Source organism: Pygocentrus nattereri, chromosome 23 (genome assembly GCF_015220715.1).
Source record: "Pygocentrus nattereri isolate fPygNat1 chromosome 23, fPygNat1.pri, whole genome shotgun sequence".
In the NCBI taxonomy this organism is placed as follows: domain Eukaryota; kingdom Metazoa; phylum Chordata; class Actinopteri; order Characiformes; family Serrasalmidae; genus Pygocentrus; species Pygocentrus nattereri.
This window is the reverse complement of record NC_051233.1, coordinates 31,255,612-31,278,162: the sequence shown is the minus strand read 5'-3', so window position 1 is coordinate 31,278,162 and position 22,551 is coordinate 31,255,612. Positions and strand designations below refer to the sequence as shown.

The window sequence follows — 22,551 nt, the reverse complement described above, 5'->3', positions numbered from 1 at the left end:
TTGAAGCTGCGTTCACATTACAAGCCTTGTTGCTCAGATCCGATCTCTGACTCGACGGTTCACACTCGTTTAGGTGATTCAAATCCGTCATTAATGTGATGAACTGGCTCCTGAACTGACCCTCATGAGCTCCTCCTACTCAGCGACGTCACGTGACTGAATCACTGCATCATCAGCACAAACTAACGAGCAGAACGAGCTTCGCTGAGAAGATCATTAACTCTGATCAGCTCTCAGCTTCGTTATTAGAGGCAGACGGAGGAGAAAAAGGTGAGACGAGCTGCTTTTCCACCGTTTACAGGCGTTTACGTCAGTTCGGCGCTGTTGCCATGGTAACGTTGAATGACGGCGCATGCTAAAAAAGCCCATGAATTCCAATCCGAGTGTCACATTAAGGTCGCGTGGTCACGAATCGGATGCATATCCGATCTAGAACCACGAATGAAAGTGGCTCAGATCAGATTCGTGACCACACAGCCCCAGATTTTAGTCTGATTAGCGATTAAGGTCACTGTGTGCTTGTTCTCAGGTGCTGCGGCCGTTCCTGCTGCGTCGGATCAAACAAGAAGTGGAGAGGAGTCTTCCTCCGAAGAAGGAGGTGAAGATCTACCTGGGCCTGAGCAAAATGCAGAGAGAATGGTGAGTTAAACCACCATAAATCAGCTCGACTCACTGTAGAGCCTCGCTGCTCTGTCGTTTTTCATTATGTAGCTGAATCGGGTTAAAACTGAACTATAAAGACTTTCGAGAGTGGACAAAGTGTCGAGGAAACAGCGTTGTGCTACGGGGGGAGCAGGGACGGCCTATTGAACTCGTAAATGTCCAGAAATGTCTCTTTTGAGGGGGACATGGCGTTATCCCCATCTAAAGAGTGAATCTGGACAAACAACCAAAAGCATGCTGAGCACGTTTAACTGTACAGACACTGTACAGGCATCATGCTGTGCCCCACTCCCCCCTACATGTTGTTAAAAATGAAATATACTTAATAACGTCATGTATGCCCGTTTGCAGGTAACCTGGAGGTGGGCGATACGGCAAAAATATAATATCGCAGAACTTCAGGACATTTTCAGATACACAATGTGCCATAATAAGTATTTTCTCAGACATCTGATCAGTTGGAACAGAGAAAAAAACCTACGTTTTAAATTTTTACCCGATTTTCTCCCAATTCAGTCGTCTCCAATTCCACCCGCTCGTTCGGACTCCCCAAATCACACCATACTACCAGCGCTAGGAGGGTGAAGGTAGCACAGGCTTCCTCCGAGGCCAGCCGCGAAACCAGCCGCCGCTTCTTTTCAGACTGCCGCTCACGCGTCGTCACGGGACAGCTGGACGCGCTCGGAGGAAAGCGCCGACCGCCAGATCTGTTACGTCAGCTGACAGACGCCTGAGCTGACCAGCATTGCACTGAGTGATGGGGGGTAAACGGGACCCACTCAGAGAGAGCGAGGCCAGTTGTGCTCTCTTGGACTCCCGGCTACGGACGACTGCAGCATCACCAGGGATCGAACTCGCGACCTCCTTATAATAAGACCAACGCTTAGACGGTTGCGCCACTCAGGAGCCAAGAACCTACATTTAAATTATATATCAGAAACTGTGAACACAATAACTTTGTAACTTTTATTGAATATTTTGCACTAAATCCAGTAAAACAAGACTAATTTTGCTCTTTTTATGATGAAAGAAGTTCGAATTAAATGCTTGACACTTTGAGAAAAGCATGCTGTACTGTCATCCTGCCCAGCTCTAGACTGCACAGCGCTAAAGCCATTTAAAGCGGCCTAATTTATCACTGTAAGGATGAATTGGGGTCATATCACCTTATATTTTTGTGTTTGATTGTGTTTTTTATATGTTCTCTGTGTTTGGCCTTGTTTGCGCAGGTACACCCGAATCCTGATGAAGGACATCGACATCCTGAACTCTGCAGGGAAGATGGATAAGATGCGCTTGTTGAACATTCTGATGCAGTTGAGGAAGTGCTGCAATCACCCGTACCTGTTCGACGGGGCGGAGCCGGGACCGCCGTACACCACCGACACACACCTGGTCACCAACAGCGGGAAAATGCTGGTTCTGGACAAACTACTACCCGAAGTCCAGGAGCAAGGTGGGGGCCCTGACCTCATAACGAGCTCACAACGGTTCAGTTTGATTAGGATTCCTCGTCAGGCGATTCGCCGCATCAGGAAACCTCAGATCTCACCATGAATCGATCCCTGATTCAGTCTCGGTCTGATTCAGTGGATTTTCCTAACGTTTAGGATTATATGCTGACCACACACACTGTAGTGTACTGTAATATAATCTATCAGATAAAAAAGACCCAGTAGTGCCGTGTTTTATAAAAACACTCACTGTCCACTCACTGTCCACTCTATCAGACACTCCTCGTCAGTCCACCTTGTAGATGTAAAGTCAGAGACGACAGCTCATCTGCTGCTGCACAGTTTGTGATGGTCATCCTCTAGTCATTCATCAGTGGTCACAGGCTGTAATGTTTTTGGTTGGTGGACTATTCTCAGTCCAGCAGCGACTCTGAGGTGTTTAAAAACTCCAGCAGCACTGCTGTGTCTGATCCACTCAGACCAGCACAACACACACTAACACACCACCACCACGTCAGTGTTACTGCAGTGCTGAGAATGACCCACCACCCAAACAGTACCTGCTCTGTGAGGGTCCATGGGGGTCCTGACCACTGAAGAACAGGGTAACAGAGTATCAGAGAAACAGATGGACTACAGTCTGTAAATGTAGAACTACAGAGTGCAGCTATACAGTAAGTGGAGCTGATAAAGTGGACAAGGAGGTGGTCAGAATGTCATGTCTGATGGGTGCGTACACACGCGCGAGTAATTTACATTAATGACCGAGTGGCCGAATGCCTTTGGGAACAAAGATTAAAATATGAAAAATGAATGTCCAGGAGAAAGTTCTGATGATGTCAGCATGTGCGGTGCCATTCTAATAAAATATGAAGCGCGCTGTAACTTTTGCACAGGCTGCTTTTTGTGAGTGATATTTTTTCTTGTGTGTCACTTCAGAGAATGAGCTGTGGCTCATGGAGTTGTGGCCGGTGCGAAAGCCGTGTTTAACATTTCATATGAATTAATATTCGTTTTCCGCTGGAATCTGCAGAAATAATGTGCTGTGGTCTAGATGTGGCTGCGATTCGTCCAGGGCTGCCCAAACCTTCACACACAGCTGTGTCAACCTGTGTCTGTTTGTAGGTTCTCGAGTGTTGATTTTCAGCCAGATGACCCGCGTGCTGGATATTCTGGAGGATTACTGCATGTGGAAGGGCTTCGAGTACTGCAGGCTGGACGGCAACACGCCGCACGAGGACAGAGAAGTAGAATCCCGCACAAACAAGTTCACTCGCATGAGTCTGAGCAGATAACCGACCCGCTGCGACTGTTGTGTGGCAGCTTAGCCAGTGTTCGGGCAGCGTTTGGTAAACTAAGCAGGTTAAATATCAGAGATCGTTTATTAAGAAGGAGCAAGTTAACGAGACAGCAAAGCCGGGCCGGATCAAAAGCGCGAGAAGCCAAGAGACAAACGCGAGGATTAGATTAATGACAGAATCCAAAGTCACGTAAGAGTCCGAAAGAGGGAACGATAGCAGGAAAACCGTTAGAAACGCAGAGAACGCTCTGTATGCAGCACAGAGGCGGCGAGGCAGACAGGTGGGAGATGAACAGGTGCAAACAGTTCAGGAATGTGGTGAGGTGGATCTGGGCAATGATCCACGATTGGCTGAATCCGTGACGTGAGTGTTCAGAGGATTATGGGAGTTGTAGTAAGTGGAGTCAGTGGAGGCAGAGGGGGGACTCAGTAGTGAGTGTTCAGAGGATTATGGGAGTTGTAGTAAGTGGAGTCAGTGGAGGCAGAGGGGGGACTCAGTAGTGAGTGTTCAGAGGATTATGCGAGTTGTAGTAAGTGGAGTCAGTGGAGGCAGAGGGGGGACTCAGTAGTGTGAGTGTTCAGAGGATTATGCGAGATGTAGTAAGTGGAGTCAGTGGAGGCAGAGGGGGGACTCAGTAGTGTGAGTGTTCAGAGTTTTAAACTAACTACTATCAACGTGAGGTTTAGGATGGACTTTACACCCCAACTTACAATCGACCTTACGCTCAGCTGGTGCTGACGTTTTACCATGTCCTTTATCAGCTTCATAGCTAGAACCTGTTAGACATTCTTGGTACTTTGTCATGGTACACAGCACTTTGGAGTTAGTATCTGGAACCTGTTTGGCATTTCAGTGTGATTTAGTGAAACTGTCTAGGACTGTCTTCACACTGGTGATACCAAAATGATTACACAGTGTTGTGGAGTTTGACACCATAAAAGAAAGGGTTATGGTTATTTCATGGATGGGAACTGCAGGCCGATTCCAATATCTGCTATTTTTCATGTCTGTCTTTCTGGTGTCACGATTGGCCCCTCCCAGTCCTCCTTGTGCTTTTGTTGTGCTTCCTTGTTTTTCCCGGTCCTGCCCCCTTGTTTCCAGACCCTACCCTTAATTGTACCACCTGTGTTTATCACCTGTGTCTTATTAACCCTCATTGTCTCTGTATTCAAGCCCTGTGTTTTTCCCTAGTTGTTTGCTGGTCTTGTAATGTATTATTTGTATGTATTGCATTGTTTGATGTTGTATCTGCTGGCCTCTGTTGTATTTTCTGTTATCTTCTGTTGTGTTTATCCTGTTTCTTTTCGTCATGTCTGTTCCCCGGTCTATCCGAGTTGGCTCTCTGACCCTGGACCGTTTTGACCCTCATTATGGATTTGCCCCTAATAAATCTCACGTCTCTCAGCATATGCGTCCATCTCATCATCGCTGATGCTGATAATAAACATTCACGGAAAACTAACATCACAGGAAAATATCAAATATAGTTCTTTAGGGCTATAAATACAGCAAAATGATTAAAATGCAGATGACCAGCGTCGCTTAAATGTTGGTTTATTGTAATTATGTTCCTGTAATGTGCGTTTATTCCAGAAAGCAATTGAAACGTATAACGCGCCAAACAGCTCGAAATTCATCTTCATGCTGAGCACTCGCGCAGGGGGCCTTGGAATCAACCTGGCAACCGCAGACGTCGTCATCCTGTACGACTCGGACTGGAACCCCCAAGTGGACCTGCAGGCGATGGTGAGAACCCGGACACACACACTCGATCAGAACTGATCATAATTATATTTCTGCAGTTATCTGATCATTCAAGCAGTTCCAGTAAACAGCACACTCTGATTCCTCAGATCGGAATAAGATCTAGAAATCAGAAGAAGTTGGATAAATAGAGCAGATTTTAGCTCAGTAATGCGTTTTTTCGGCCACTAGAAGACCAGTCGGCGTGTCTGGTTCGCTATTCGAAAAGATAGATTTATCAGAGAGCACTGTCCATTTTCACGGCGAGCTGTGAGTGGCGTGAAACCATCTGGACGTGAGCAGCGAGCGCAGCACGTACCAGGTTCAGTGTGAAAGCAGCTTCACTCTGATATCTTTCAGATTTCTCAGTCCACGCGTATGAAAAACAGCAAGTATTCTCTTTTACTTGCAAACACAAATGTGGTATAATGAGCTACAGGTCAGAAGAAATTTAAAAGAAAGTTTTCTGTGTTTTCATCATCATCAACATTATTGTTAATCTCTCAGTCCAAATAGGGTCGCGGTAGCAGTTGAGAGAGCAGAATCCCAGACGACCCTGTCCCCCTCATCTTCCTCCAGCTCATTCCCGGGGATCCCAAGCCACTCCCGGGCCAACTTGGAGATATGATCCCTCTAGCAGGTCCTAGGACTTGTCCCGGTAGGCTGTGCCTGGTACACCCCCACCAGGAGGTGTCCAGGAGGCAAAAAAATCAGGAGGTGATTCCGCCAAAAGAACAACATCATCTGCAAATAGCAGAGATGCCACCCTCCGGCCTCCACACATAATGCCCTCCTGACCCCGGCTACACCCTGACACTCTGTCCATGAATATCACAAACAGGAGTGGAGACAGGGCACAACCCTGGCAGAGTCCAACGCTAACACTGAAAGAGTCTGACTTAATCCCGAGTATACGGACACAGCTCTCACTCCGGGAGTACAGAGATCGAATAGCCCAGAGTAGTAGCCCCGGCACCCCACACTCCCGGAGGACCTCCCACAAGGTATCTCGAGGAACACAGTCATAAGCCTTCTCCAAGTCCACAAAACACATGTAGACTGGTTTGGCAAACTCCCATGCCCCCTCAACAATTTGTGAGAGGGTGAAAAGCTGGTCCATTCTTCCACAGCCAAGACAGAATCCGCATTGTTCCTCCTCAATCTGAGGTTCAACTATCGGTCAGAGTCTCCTTTCCAGCACCTTGGCATAGACTTTCCCAGGGAGGCTGATCAGTGTGATACCCCGATAGTTGGTACACACCCTCTGGTCCCCCTTTTTAAAAATAGGGACCACCACCCCGGTCTGCCAGTCCAAGGGTTCTGTTCCCGAGGTCCATGCAATATTGCAGAGGCGCGTCAGCCACGACAGCTCCACAATATCCAGAGCCTCAAGCATCTCCACACGAATCTCATCCACCCCCGGTGCCTTGCCACTGAGGAGCTTGCCAACTACCTCAGTGACCTCCACCAGGGAAATGGAACTCACTAGAAGCCTCTGACCCTGACTCCCATGAGGGAGGCGCATCTCCCAGATTAAGGAGTTCCTCAAAGTGCTCCACCCACTGACCGACAACACCCTCATTTGAAGTCAGTTTCTCCATCCTTGCCGAATACAGCTTGGGCGCAGCCTGTTCCTGTTTTTTAATGTTATTCTATTCTATTCTATTTATTTAACTAGAGTAGATACAGACAAGACATTCCGTTCCATATGATTAATCAGATATCTCCCTGAAGACTTATTGAGTCAATAAATCTAATCTTGCCAATGAAATAAAACAGCAGATGTAGTCCTGCTGATTTGTGACTCCTAGCTTAAACCGATTTGTTGGCCGTGTTAACGCTTTCGAACTTTTTCGTTGAGAAATACAGGAGAAATGGTTTTGTGTTCTTGGTTTGTTCTCCACAAACACTGTTCTTTCTTTTTTTTATTTGTGTTGCTGTAGGATCGCGCTCACAGGATTGGTCAGAAGAAACCAGTCAGAGTTTTCAGACTCATCACTGAAAACACGGTGGAGGAGCGAATCGTAGAGAGAGCAGAGATGAAGCTCCGCCTGGACTCCATAGTCATACAGCAAGGTGCACATGGACTACTGAATAATTCACAATACGTCCTGAATAATTCACAATACTTAATGAATAATTCACAATACTTAATGATTAATTCACAGCAGGTACAGTCATTTCTAGTAGATTCAGCATAATTAATAGTAGATATTAGATGCTAGATAGTTCATATTAGATGCGGAATTATTGAATTTAGTTATTGAAGTTATTGAATAATTCAGAGTAGTTTCTCAATAATTTACTGAGTAGTTTAAAGTACTGAATAATACTGAATAATTCATAGAATTAACTGCATAATTTATAAAACGTACTGAGTTATTTACAGTAGATGCAGAAGAATTTACAGTAGTTACTGTAAAATTTATAGTAGTTACTGAATAATTCATAGTAGAGACTGAATAATTCATGGTAGACTGAGTAATTCATAGTAATTACTGACTAATTCATAGTAAATACTGAATAATTCATAGTAGTTACTGAATAATACGTATTTGTTTCTATACTGTTTTATGGGTTGTTCATCAAATCTAGGATTCAAGGATTCAAGGAGATTTTATTGTCATTCGCATCACATGGTACATGAGGTGGAACGAAATTAAGATCTCATGGTCTAGTTTACACCCAAGAGCTGTTATTAAAATAGATAAATAAATAAGATAAATAAATAAAAACACATTTAACATTTAATCTATACCTTATTTGGATTTTTTTTTAAGTTTAGGAATGTTAGAAATGAAACCCTCACAAATTTTATTTACAGAAGTGGTTTGCTGAAAAACCTTCTAAGCAAAGGCAGTTCTTATACGGCACCGCACAAAGAAAAATGATAGGCCTTAATAAATGTTAAAGGTGTTTTTAACTATGTTAAATTAGCGTACATGTGAACTTTTTATGTCTGTTGATTGTTTTTAGTTTTAAGAAAATACTTCACATGACATGACAGTGCTTGGATAATACAGGGTTGCTATGGCGACGCAGAAGCGTGCATTAAACTAAAGTTACTGTATTTACTAAATGCCTTAAACCTAAGCTTTAAAACCCCGAATAAAAGCCATCAGTCTAGGGGCTCAGAGGCATAACGAGCTTATTTTCCCTGTACGTGTTTATCAGGTCGTCTGATTGAGCAGCAGAACAAACTGGGTAAAGACGAGATGCTGCAGATGATCCGACACGGGGCCACTCACGTCTTCGCCTCCAAAGACAGCGAACTGACAGACGAGCACATTGACTCCATCCTGGAGAGAGGAGCCAAGAAGGTCCGGAAGCAAACGAATCGGCCGGATTAAAGCCGAGCCTTTGTTTTAAACTGTGGAGCTTTTTCAGAGTCCAGACTGTTTTAATGCAGCTTTAATTCCGCTTCCTTCCCCGTAACTCTGCTTCTCGCTGCAGACGGCGGAGATGAACGAGAGGATGCAGAAACTGGGCGAAAGTTCTCTGAGAAATTTCACCATGGACACCAGCAGCGGAGAAACCAGCCTGTACAACTTCGAGGGAGAAGATTACAGAGAAAAACAGAAGGTCAGAGAGGCAGATGGAGAACTTCCGGTTCTCTACTGAATTTTTGGAAGGTAGAGTCCTTTTTAGCCCGTGGTAATTCTGTGTGTCTGTGTCACAGTAACGCTTTGTCTGTGTTGTAGTTGAGTACGATGGAGTGGATTGAGCCTCCTAAGCGAGAGAGGAAGGCGAACTATGCTGTGGACGCTTATTTCAGAGAGGCGCTCAGAGTCAGCGAGCCCAGAGCTCCGAAGGTACAAACACACACATTCGTACAATATCCGTGCAGACGCATGCACACAGATTCATGTGCTCAAACACATATGCACATGCAAGCTTGTCCAGCATGTGTGCATAGATTTAGAGTTTGACCACCTCTGGTCAGTGGATGTTTTGTTGTATGGCGTTTTTTCATGGCAATTTTAGGCCACAGGTTATATTCATATTTTTAATATAATGAAAAATCAAACAAAGAAGGTTTGAACTTTTAAAAGTTTTCCCATGCCAGGTGTTATGTTGTATCCTCCCCCTCCAACATCCTAAAATACCAATACTCCCAAAAAAAACCCAGTACCTCAGAATACACCAGGATACCCTGAAATACCCCAATATCCCAAAATTACCCCAAATACCCATAAATGACATCAATGAACACCCACAAATACATCCTTTAACCCCCTAAAGCTGACTTTTTTTTATTTTAAGGGGTGTTGGGGGAGTATATTAGGATATTATGTGCATTTTGGGGGTGTTAGGTGAATATTTTAGGATATTGATGGTATTTTTGAGGTGTTAGGTGAATATTTTAGGATATTAGTTGTATTTCTGGGGGTGTTGGGGGAGTATTTTTAGATACTGGATGTATTTTGGAGTATTTTAGGATGTTGGGTGCATTTTTTGAGGTGCCGGGGGAGTATTTTAGAATATTGGGGGTATTTTGGGGGTGTTGGGGTAGTATTTTAGGATCTTTGGTGTACTTCTCGGGGGTGTATGGTGAATATTTTAGGAAATTGTGTGCATTTTGGGGGCGTTATGGGAGTATTTTAGGATATTGGCTGTATTTTCGGGATTGTTTTAGGATATTGATGGTATTTTTAGGATATTGATAGTATTTTTTGGGTTTTGGGGGAGTATTTTAGGATATTAGTGGTATTATTGGGGTGTTGGTTGAGTATTTTGAGATACTGGATGCATTTTGGGGATATTGGGATATTGGTGGTATTTTTGAGGTGTTAGGTGAATATTTTAGGACATTAATGGTATTTTTGAGGTGTTAGGTGAATATTTTAGGATATTAGTGGTATTTTTGGGGGTGTTGGGGGAGTATTTTTAGATACTGGATGTATTTTGGAGTATTTTAGGATGTTGGGTGCATTTTTCGAGGTGTCGGGGGAGTATTTTAGAATATTGGGGGCATTTAGGGGGTGTTGGGGTAGTATTTTAGGATCTTTGGTGTACTTCTCGGGGGTGTTAGGCGAATATTTTAGGAAATTGTGTGCATTTTGGGGAGTATTTTAGGATATTGGCTGTATTTTCGAGATTGTTTTAGGATATTGATGGTATTTTTAGGATATTGATAGTATTTTTTGGGTTTTGGGGGAGTATTTTAGGATATTAGTGGTATTATTGGGGTGTTGGTTGAGTATTTTGAGATACTGGATGCATTTTGGGGATATTGGGATATTGGTGGTATTTTTGGGGGTGTTAGAAGTTATGAAAGTGGTTCAAACTAAATTTTGAGTACCAATGAGTGCTGACATCACAACAAAGGGATGAAATGGATGTAACCTTTGGTTTTATTTCCAGGCCAGCATTGTCACTAATGCTGTCACTAACAGAAAATGGTCCGCCGCTGAAATAGTATCTGGTCTGTGGTGGTCATATGGTGGTCTGTCACTGTAAACCTGTCGATATGGTATACGGCCGACCTGATAAACTAATAACTCAGTGTAAATATTGTGAACATGCAGTCAGTAACTCTGTACCTCTGCATTTTAGGCTCCTCGTCCTCCGAAGCAGCCAAATATTCAGGATTTTCAGTTTTTCCCTCCGCGTCTGTTTGAGCTGCTGGAGATGGAGATACTGTACTACAGAAAAACCATCGGATACAAGGTAAGCACACAAGCAAGCTGGGTGCATGTGCAAGTGAACAAAGTGGCCAAAATCCAATTTTGCTTTTTTTTTTTTGACGTGACCCCTGTGTGGCGTTGGTCTTTACCCGAGTGCACAACTCCGGTCCTGGGGGTCCGCTGTCCAGTACAGCTTGGTAGTTTCACTGCTCAAACATATCAAGCAGATTTTCTAAAACTGTTTAGTTATTTGAACTTCAAATTAAAAGTTGAGAGGGCATAAAACAAAGACTCTTATTCTGGTCACTTACAATTCAATGGTCAGATAACTCAGCCCGAACACAAACTTTTAAGATAGACCCCAAATCTTTTTTTTTTTAAACAGTGTAGTTAAGTCAGGTGTGTTTGAGCATGAAAATCTGACGCTAACTAGCCTTTTCAGTCTCTTTACCGAGCTTTTCAGCTCTTACAGTCTCTGCTGCTGCTCGTCCCTCTCTCTCTGTTCCCTCTCAGCTGAGCTCGCTGCTCCGCCTCCCCATTACCGCCCCCAGCTGGCAGCTCAGCCGCCTGGGTCGAACGTATTCCTCTGGTGCCTCCCGTAACTGGCACCAGCATCGTCCTCCTCCTCCCCCCTCACCCCCGATTGACTCTCGTCACTCTCGTCCATCAAGGTAGCTCGGGCTTTGCGCTCCGGCCCCCTCCACACCCGTCGTCGGGGCCTGAAGGGCCGCCGGAAGCATGCCACACCCGCATATAAGACACATGTTGGATTTCAGTTTCACGTACAAAAGAGTCCAGAACACATCACATCGAATGCTTCTTGCTGTTGAAATATTAATCATGTCATGTGGATAATTATGGACTTTCTTAGAGTTTAATTCTTCATGTTCTACAGCTTCCTCAGTCATTCTAGAGTCGTCTCCAGTGTAACGGGGAGCGAGGAGGCGGACGCACACGCTGAGATAAGCAAGATTAATTATGGGCAAATCCAGGGTCGTGGTCAAAACAGTCCAGGTTCATATAGCCAACACGGACAGATCGGGGGACAGACATGACAAAAACTAGAATCAATACAACAAACGGAGACCGAGACATCAAACAAAGACCGGCAAACACAGGGCTTAAGTATTCAGGGAAAACGAGGGACAGGTGAAAACAATCAGGGGCGGAGTTACAAAACGAGGGGCAGGACAACAGATACCAAAACAGAACACATGGACAGGACTGGGAGGGGCCATTCGTGACATCCAGCTCTGTTGGTCCTTCTGGACAGCTTCATTTGAGATCTGTAAAGATGTAGAGTAGCGTGATATTTCTCTACATTGATCTGCAGTTATATTGCTTTTATTATTAATGCAGTGATTCCACACTTGTGAATGGTGATTTGTGTCTGTGTGTTTAGGTTCCGAAGTCTCCAGATATTCCAAACGCAGCGCAGGTGCAGAAGGAGGAACAGAGGAAGATCGACGACGCTGAACCTCTAACAGCAGAAGAGACGGAGGAGAAAGAGAAACTACTCACACAGGTACAGACATGTGAAAGATCACTACTGGATCTGATCCTGGCATCTTACAATGGATTTTGGGTTTTTACTCGGCTGTTTGTCGTCGAGCTGAGTGAGATAAACTACTCACCTTTTATCAGAGCAAACTTGTCATGTGTACTCTTAAAGATACAAGGTTGCCAAATACTGATCCTTGTATGATGCCACAGAATAACTAGGTTGAGCCGATGACAACAGCATCATGAACTGCTGATACTTTGCATCTACTTCCAAAGACCACACCAAGAACAACCAAACCACACCAAGAACTATAAAAACCACACCAAGAACTACAAAGCACACCAAGAACAACCAAACCACACCAAGAACTATAAAAACCACACCAAGAACAACCAAACCACACCAAGAACAACCAAACCACACCAAGAACTATAAAAACCACACCAAGAACTACCAAACCACACCAAGAACTACCAAACCACACCAAGAACAACCAAAGCAGACCAAGAAATACCAAACCACACCAAGAACTACCAAACCACACCAAGAAATACTAAACCACACCAAGAACTACCATATACCAGAACATATATATCCAGCCACATCAGGAGATACCAGACCATACCAAAAACTACTAAACTGCCAGACTACACCAGGAACCGCCAACCCATGACACAAACTGACGGACTGTACCAAAAACTACAAAACCATAGCAAGAACTATCAGATCATACCAAAAACTACCAAATAACACAAACTGTCACACTGTACCAAAAAACAGCCAGACGATGCCAAACAACTACCAGATTGTACTAAAATGTAACAAACTATTCAAAAAATTGAAGAAACAATAAAAAAAAGAACAACGTGCTAAAAAATGATAAAGAACTAAATAAAGATCCCAGAACTGCCAAACCACACTTAGAAATCCAGGCTCTGTGAGTTCCTCTGCGGTGTGAGGTGAATGTTAGTCTCTGTGGATGTTCCGTATTAAAGGACTCGGAGCCTCGGAGCAGAACTGGGTCGAGACTAATTAAGACACTCTGATACATTTGCTTTTCTCAGGGTTTTACAAGCTGGAACAAGCGAGACTTTAACCAGTTTATTAAGGCAAACGAGAAATACGGCCGAGACGATATAGACAGCATCGCCCGCGAGGTGGAGGGAAAAACGCCCGAGGAGGTTATAGAGTATTCAGGTAACACAGCCACACACACACACACACACACACATACACACAGCCACACACAGCCACACACACACACACACACGAGGAGGTTATAGAGTATTCAGGTAACACAGCCACACACACACACACACACACATACACACAGCCACACACAGCCACACACACACACACACGAGGAGGTTATAGAGTATTCAGGTAACACAGCCACACACACACACACACACACATCTACACACAGCCACACACACACACGAGGAGGTTATAGAGTATTCAGGTAACACAGCCACACACACACACACACACACATACACACAGCCACACACAGCCACACACACACACACACACGAGGAGGTTATAGAGTATTCAGGTAACACAGCCACACACACACACACACACACATACACACAGCCACACACAGCCACACACACACACACACGAGGAGGTTATAGAGTATTCAGGTAACACAGCCACACACACACACACACACACATCTACACACAGCCACACACACACACGAGGAGGTTATAGAGTATTCAGGTAACACAGCCACACACACACACACAGACACACACACATCTACACACAGCCACACACACACACACACACGAGGAGGTTATAGAGTATTCAGGTAACACAGCCACACACATCCACACACACACACAAAGAGGTTATAGAGTATTCAGGTAACACAGCCACACACAGCCTCACACACACACCCGAGGAGGTTATAGAGTATTCAGGTAACACAGCCACACACAGCCACACACATCCACACACACACACACAAAGAGGTTATAGAGTATTCAGGTAACACAGCCACACACAGCCTCACACACACACCCGAGGAGGTTATAGAGTATTCAGGTAACACAGCCACACACAGCCACACACACACGAGGAGGTTATAGAGTATTCAGGTAACACAGCCACACACAGCCACACACACACGAGGAGGTTATAGAGTATTCAGGTAACACAGCCACACACACACACACGAGGAGGTTATAGAGTATTCAGGTAACACAGCCACACACAGCCACACACACACGAGGAGGTTATAGAGTATTCAGGTAACACAGCCACACACAGCCACACACACACGAGGAGGTTATAGAGTATTTAGGTAACACAGCCACACACATCCACACACACACACACACACACACACACACACACACACACACACACACACACACACAGCCACACACACACACACACACGAGGAGGTTATAGAGTATTCAGGTAACACAGCCACACACAGCCACACACAGCCACACACACACACGAGGAGGTTATAGAGTATTCAGGTAACACAGCCACACACAGCCTCACACACACACCCGAGGAGGTTATAGAGTATTCAGGTAACACAGCCACACACAGCCACACACATCCACACACACACACACACACGAGGAGGTTATAGAGTATTCAGGTAACACAGCCACACACACACACACACACACAAGGAGGTTATAGAGTATTTAGGTAACACAGCCACACACATCCACACACACACACACACACACAAACATCCACACACACACACACACACACACACAAACACACATACACATATACACTCACACACATAGGCTACGTTTACACAGCAGGTAAAAGTGGCTCAAATCTGATCTTTTTCTCTGTATGTGACACAGATGTGTTTCTGTGTCACTGCATACAGCAAAAAATTTACTCTGACATTTTCAGTTCTGATTTGAGACGCTTTCATATGTGGTACTGAAATATGATACATATCCAATCTGCGGCAGTGCGACTCAGTCTGAACGTCAGTCCAACTCGACCGTCGTAATTTCACTGCTGAGACTCAAAACGTTCAGGCTGATGTTTCTGTACCAAAAAATGATTAGAGACTCATCTCATCCGCTCCGTTTCAGAAGAGATTGCGAACGAAACGGCCGAGGAGGAGCCCGAGGCTGCAGTGTCAAAAAAGCTTAAAGACTCAGAGGACACGAGCCAGAGAAGTGGACGTGGCCGAGTAACGTGCCCTTTTTACGGCAAACTCGAACACGTTGTAAGTGCTGAGCCCAGCTGTCAATTACTGGAACGTCATAATTGCTCCTGTGATGCTGGAGAAGATGAAACTGAAGCTCCGGGAGCGACTGGCGTTCGCAGGCCGTCAAGATTGTTTACCTCTGGACGAGCCGCGTAAGGCTCTGCTCTTTTTAGGGGTTTAGGGGCTGATCTGTTCAGACTGTCAAGTACAGGACACATTTGAAAGATAATGTGAACAGCCAAACCAAAAAATCATATTTGGTAAGAAAATCAGATTTGGGCCACTTTTACATGCTGTGTAAACATACACAGCTCTCAGATCATCTCACTCTGGTTGCTCATCCGTGTGTCCGTGTTGTAGCCGTGTTCTGGGAGCGCTGTAATGAACTGCAGGACATCGAGAAGATCATGGCTCAGATCGAGAGAGGAGAAGCCCGTATCCAGAGACGGATCAGCATTAAAAAGGCCCTTGACGTGAAGGTCTCCAACAACAATACTTTGTTTTTAGCTGTATACACAGAACAAATGAACAAAGACACATCTGCTCTAAAACGTTATATATTGTACTGTTACAGATCAACATTCTCACTAACATTACTGTATATTTCTCTCTGAGCACAAAACAGTTTTTGGCTTCTGTTTTTAGATATTGTACGTTATTTATGTGATTACCGTGTTGCAGATAGCGCGGTATAAGGCTCCGTTCCACCAGCTGCGTATCCAGTACGGCACTAATAAAGGGAAGAACTATACAGAGGAGGAGGATCGCTTCCTGATCTGCATGCTGCACAAAATGGGCTTTGACAAAGAGAACGTTTATGAAGAGCTGCGTCAGTGCGTCCGAAATGCCCCCCAGTTCAGATTCGACTGGTTCATCAAGTCCAGGACAGCTATGGTGAGAGTTTACTGTTTATATTTCAGGACAAAAATTTTGTAACACACCAGGAAATTCAAGAGCTGGGAAAACGAGCTAGACAAGGAGGGAATTAAAAAGGAAACATGGAAAGTAACTAATCACAAGAGGGGAGGGGATCGAACCCTCAGTCACCTTGTTGCTAGACTATTGTGCTATGCAGGCGTGCTACAGATGGGGATAACAGCCATGCAAACTAAACACTTAAAAGGATGACCAAGAGCTCTCCAAAACTGACATCAAAAAACTCCCTTCTTTAACCTCACCCTCGTCTGTCCGTAAATAAGGAGTCAATAGATGCGTTTTTTATACTTACACTGGAGAACAATTTCAGAAAAGCAAAGACTCTAAACTGGAGACAGATACTGAGGTTACCAGCTCAGTCAGAGCAACGTGCAGTGTGAACTCAAGACTAAGCGGTGAGCAGCGTGTGAGCACCCCTTAAGAAGGCTGCTATCACTCAGCCCTGATTACTCAGTCCTGGCTTTATGGCCCCTTCTAGAGGCAGTTGGTATATACAAGCACTTTGTAGTTCTACATTTACAGACTGTAGTCCATCTGTTTCTCTGCAGCCTTAGGCCCCTTGGAACTGAGTTACAAGTTGTAGTGGTTGAAATCTTCCCTAAAAATCAGGACCCTTAAATAAAAAGAGCATTGCTTCATTAACAGCTAATAGCGCTGCTCTGTGGGCGACCCTGCCCGTCTGCAGTGACAGCAGAGGAGGGTGAAGTTCAGCTCCTCACTGCTGAGCTTTAGTTACATTTAGGGCATCATACGCCTTTAAAGAGGGGGGCAATTATTTATTATCACCCCCCCTAAATTCTTCAGTGATATGAAGCTGAAGTCAAATATGCCCCAGATTTTCGTTCGAATTTTCCTGTTCCACCTTAAATAAACTGCTGATCTGTTTCAGGTGGAAACGGAAATTTAGCTAGCTTCCGAGACAACAGAACTACTGGCTATTTTTTTAAGGCTTGTTATGAAGAAAATGACCATAAGGCACTGAAACGACATTGAACTAAGAGAATACATTGGTTATCATAATTTATGTGTTTCTTCGGTTTCTCATGTCCCCAGTTTTTTTTTCCTCAAAGTTTGGAGGGTTGTGTAGCCCTAACACTTCACCCTCCCTCTCTATTTCATCAAGAATCGGGACAGAAAACGGAGGGGCCTGTGGGGGATTGGGCCTGTGTTTAGCTCCCTTTCGCCCTGTGTGTGGAATGTAGACACTACGTGATGAAGGAAGTGGACTGTTGATGTGTATCCATATGCATATAAGCGGCAACATATGAAGAGTTGGTTTGCAAAAGTTGATAAACCCCGTCCTTTAAAAATGACTGCGGTGAGTTATTCTAACACACAGCACATTCAGAGCCCTGAACACGTTTAGTCACTAAAGCTGTTATTGTCCGTTGTCATGGCACTGCAGGGTGACGCTCTACAGCAGAAACGGTCGAACTCCAGCGCTGTTCTTCTTCAGCAGAAGCCCATAAATCTGTCCAGCCAATTAGTGCGCGGTGTTCGGGTCAGGTGACGCAACACTGCCCCAGCTGTTCCAGGCAGAATCTCAAACAGCTCCTCGCAGAGAACCATTCTGGATTCAGCCATGTGAGCACAACTCATACTGGACACAAAGATCAGTATTCATCAGTTCATAACTCACGTAGTGACTGTGTAGGGAGCCGGGAGCCGTTTGAGATTCAGCCTCAGGATGTTCTGAGCTCTGATCTTATATATGATTCAGGTTAATGGGCTGTTCAGCTCATCTGCTTGTTTTGTGGTGAAGATGTTAAATATTGACCCTAAGAGAAACTTGTGTCCACTAAAAGGCTTTGTTTGACTCTGAAACATGAAATGACCATTGGAGTTTTCTTATTTTGCCAAAAAAAAAAAACAATTTCAATTAGAAACAAACAAATTTTCAATGAGGTTTAATATTGTTAGTTACCTGTATGCTGTTATTGATGTCAGCTGAAAGGCACAGTAATCTCCTTTAAGTGGAGACCCACGTTTTTGCAAATCAACTCTTCATATGCAAAAGTTTGGTTACCCTCCTGACAAATGATGCATTACTGACAAATTGCATACGTTTCACTGCAGGGAACAAACAAATGGTGTATTTCTCTGTAAATTGTAGTCCAATAAGTTTTTTTTTTCCCAAAGTGTTAAAATCAGTATTTAAACAATAATTGTGTATAAAAATGTGCAGAAGTGTGTCTCTGTAGAGGGCGTGTTTACTTATTCACACTAAGAAAATCACCAACATGGAATTGACCAGGGGCGCCCAAACTTTTGCTTACAACTGTAAAATACACAATTATAGAGAGAGACAGAGAGAAAAGAGACAGACAGAAAGAGAGAGAGAAAAGGGACAGACAGAAAGAGAGAGACACAGTCAGAGAAAGAGAGACAGACAGAGAGACAGAAAGAGAGAGACACAGTCAGAGAAAGAGAGACAGACAGAGAGACAGAAAGAGACAGACAGAGAGACAGAAAGAGAGAGACAGAAAGAGAGAGACAGAGTCAGAGAAAGAGAGACAGACAGAAAGAGACAGACAGAGAGACAGAAAGAGAGAGACACAGTCAGAGAAAGAGAGACAGACAGAGAGACAGAAAGAGACAGACAGAGAGACAGAAAGAGAAAGAGAGACAGAGTCAGAGAGAAAGAGAGACAGACAGAAAGAGAGACAGAGTCAGAGAGACAGAAAGAGAGACAGAGTCAGAGAAAGAGAGACAGACAGAGAGACAGAGTCAGAGAGAGAGAAAGAGAGACAGAGAGACAGAAAGAGAAAGAGAGACAGAGAGAGAGACAGAGTCAGAGAGACAGAGTCAGGGAGAGAGAGAGTCAGAGAAAGAGAGAGAGAGAGACAGAGTCAGAGAGAGAGAAAGAGAGACAGACAAAAAGAGAGAGTCAGAGAGAGAGACAGAGAGAGAGAGAAAGAGACAGACAGAAAGAGAGAGAGAGAGTTAGAGAGAGAGACAGAAAGAGAGAGAGAGAGAGAGACAGAAAGAGAGAGAGAGACAGAGTCAGAGAGAGAGAGAGAGACAGACAGAAAGAGAGAGTCAGAGTCAGAGAAAGAGAGACAGACAGAGAGACAGAAAGAGAGAGACAGAGTCAGAGAGAGAGAAAGAGAGACAGAGAGACAGAAAGAAAGAGAGAGACAGAGTCAGAGAAAGAGAGAGTCAGAGAGACAGAATCAGAGAGAGAGAGAGAAAGAGAGACAGACAGAGACAGAAAGAGAAAGAGAGACAGAGTCAGAGAGAGAGACAGAGTCAGAGAGACAGAGTCAGGGAGAGAGAGACAGAAAGAGAGAGAGACAGAGTCAGAGAGAGAGACAGTCAGAGAGAGAGAGTCAGAGAGAGAGACAGAAAGAGAGAGAGACAGAGTCAGAGAGAGAGAGAGACAGAGTCAGAGAGAGTCAGAGAGTGAGACAGAAAGAGAGAAAGAGTCAGAGAGAGAGAGAGACAGAAAGAGAGAGAGAGACAGAGTCAGAGAGAGAGAGTCAGAGAGAGAGAATCAGAGAAAGAGACAGAGAGACAGACAGAAAGAGAGAGTCAGAGAGAGAGGGACAGAGAGAGAGAGAGAGACAGAGAGAGAGAGAGTCAGAGAGAGAGAGACAGAGAGAGAGAGAGAGAGAGACAGAGAGAGAGAGAGAGAGAGAGAGAGAGACAGTCGGAGAGAGAGAGAGAGACAGTCAGAGAGAGAGAGACAGAGAGAGAGAGAGAGAGAGAGAGAGAGAGAGAGAGAGAGACAGTCAGAGAGAGAGAGACAGAGAGAGAGAGAGAGAGAGAGAGACAGTCAGAGTGCTGCTTGGTGCACAAAGGTCTTTTCCTTTTTTTGTCTGTGGCTGGTGCAGCTGTGTTTGTGTGTATTTAGTCGAGGTTGTTTGTTTACATGCTGTTCTGTTTGTTTGACAGGAGCTGCAGAGACGCTGTAACACCCTCATCTCCCTAATCGAGAAGGAAAACATGGAAATCGAGGAGAAAGAGAGAGCGGAGAAAAAGAAAAGAGCTCCCAAAGGACAATCAGTAATTTCTTCTCTTCTCTGAATGAACGCACACACAGCGCTGAGCGAGCGTCTCCGTCTGTCTTTACCTTCTTTATGTTTAGATACACACAGATCAGGCGTAACGTTCTGACCGACGATCGTCCACTTTATCAGCTCCACTTACTGTATAGCTGCACTCTGTAGTTCTTCAGTGGTCAGGACCCCCATGGACCCTCACAGAGCAGGTAGCATTCCAGTAACACTGACGCAGTGGTGATGTGTTAATGTGTGTTGTGCTGGTACGAGTGGATCAGACGCCGCAGTGCTGCTGGAGTTCACTCTGCACTCACTGTCCACTCTATTAGACACTCCTACCTTGTCGGTCCACCTTGTAGATGTAGAGTCAGAGACGACAGCTCATCTGCTGCTGCACAGTTTGTGCTGGTCATCCTCTAGTCCTTCATCAGTGGTCACAGGACGCTGCCCACAGGACGCTGCCCACTGGATGCTGTTGTCTGGATATTTTTGGTTGGTGGACTATTCTCAGTCCAGCAGCGACACTGAGGTGTTTAAAAACTCCAGCAGCCCTGCTGTCTGATCCACTCAGACCAGCACAACACACACTAACACACCACAGTGTTACTGCAGTGCTGAGAATGACCCACCACCCAAATAGTACCTGCTCTGTGGTGGTCCATCGGGGTCCTGTCCACTTACTGAATTATTCAGCATCTCTAATCAGTTATTACGAGCTATAATGAATTATTCAGTGACTCTGATGAATTATTTAATAACCAAACATATTCTTTGGCACCTGCCATAAAGTTTTTAGTAATGACTGTAAAAAATGTATCTGTGACACATTATTCAGTATCTGCGATGAAATAATCGTCATGTTTACTCAGTAAATACTACGAGTTACTCAGAAAGTATTTCTGTTTATTTTTCTTTTTTCTGCAGGCCCAAAAACGGAAAGCTGAAGCTTCGTCTGACAGAAAGGAGAAGAAAGCCAAAGCCTGATTCCGTCCTTTAGGGATTTGGATTGTTTGTTCGTCATCCTTTACGGCAGCGACCGTTCAGGACTTGGTATAGATCCAGCTCCATCCCATAATACTCACGACTCAAAATCACAACCAGGACGAGTCGAGCAATCGCGCGTTCCTCCACGAGTCGGGCTGCTTTCGCTGCCGCTTCATTTTTACTCAGCTGCCGTCTTTAACTCTCAGTAGATGTTTAGCTTGCCATACGTCATTTTATATTTACGTTCTTCTACCTGTTTTATAAAAAAATATATTTTCCCATGTTCCGCTTTGACTTTCTGCCTTTCTATGGCCAGTGATGGGTTCAAATGTCCGTTTTATGGTCCGATTGTGGATCACGCTGTTTGAATTGCATGTGCAGAGCCAGTTTTATCACGTCGTCTTTCACGCGCCCTTCTCTACGTCCCTGTTGTGTTACCTGCTCTGTTTAAGCCTATTTACATATTCATTTACATATTCAAGAATTTTTCAGATTATCTATCTTTGATATGTGTTTGAGTTCTGTGTTATTAAAAAAAAACAAAATATTTCCCTTATCCCTCTGTTTTCTGAGGTCATTCCTTCTCGATTTGTGCACCTCTTCTTAAACTCTCCTTTAAAGGCTGTTCATATCACATGATCCTCATATGTTTCACATCTAAACGCTCCGTTATCTTCATCACTACTTTCCAAAACCTGCTTCAGCAGCTGTAAACTCTCTGCACGGACACAGGAATCCACCAGTTCCACACGGCGAGAGGCAGATGACGTGTATCTCAGCCCCTCTTCACAGGCTCATAACTCCAGGTGTGAGTCTCGTAAGATCTCGATGTTAAGATGGAAAGGAAAGGGCGGCTCTACGGATTCAGGAAGAGTTTGAACTGGCTTTCTGACCTGGACCATCACAAAGACACAGATGCAGATATAGAAACAGAGACTTTGATTGCCAGGCGAGTTCATGGAACCTAGGGGGTTGATAAAAGCTGAAAGACCGGGTGTGTTAAAGCTTTTTGAACCACTGAAAGGTAGATTAGGATTTTTTAAAAGGCAGCATATAACTTATTATTAGCACATTTTGTTTTTTGTTCTATGCTCCGGTATTGTAAACCTTTCCATACGACTGTAAACATTGTG

At 44.5% G+C, this 22,551-nt stretch overlaps 1 protein-coding gene across 1 annotated transcript in view; it reads left to right on the top strand.

Annotated features, from left to right (window-relative positions):
- smarca1 (SWI/SNF related, matrix associated, actin dependent regulator of chromatin, subfamily a, member 1) overlaps positions 1-21,974 on the top strand; it is a 39,767-nt gene extending 17,793 nt beyond the window's left edge. The window contains exons 10-24 of the mRNA XM_037533381.1: positions 530-639; positions 1,893-2,119; positions 3,243-3,364; positions 5,012-5,164; positions 7,105-7,237; positions 8,336-8,481; positions 8,615-8,743; positions 8,863-8,973; positions 10,718-10,831; positions 12,191-12,313; positions 13,357-13,489; positions 15,858-15,976; positions 16,179-16,391; positions 20,328-20,438; positions 21,359-21,974. Of these exons, the coding sequence (XP_037389278.1) occupies positions 530-639; positions 1,893-2,119; positions 3,243-3,364; positions 5,012-5,164; positions 7,105-7,237; positions 8,336-8,481; positions 8,615-8,743; positions 8,863-8,973; positions 10,718-10,831; positions 12,191-12,313; positions 13,357-13,489; positions 15,858-15,976; positions 16,179-16,391; positions 20,328-20,438; positions 21,359-21,418 (2,004 nt within the window). The 3' untranslated portion in view covers positions 21,419-21,974. The remainder of the gene's footprint in view (positions 1-529; positions 640-1,892; positions 2,120-3,242; positions 3,365-5,011; positions 5,165-7,104; positions 7,238-8,335; positions 8,482-8,614; positions 8,744-8,862; positions 8,974-10,717; positions 10,832-12,190; positions 12,314-13,356; positions 13,490-15,857; positions 15,977-16,178; positions 16,392-20,327; positions 20,439-21,358) is intronic.
- Positions 21,975-22,551: the final 577 nt, after the last annotated feature.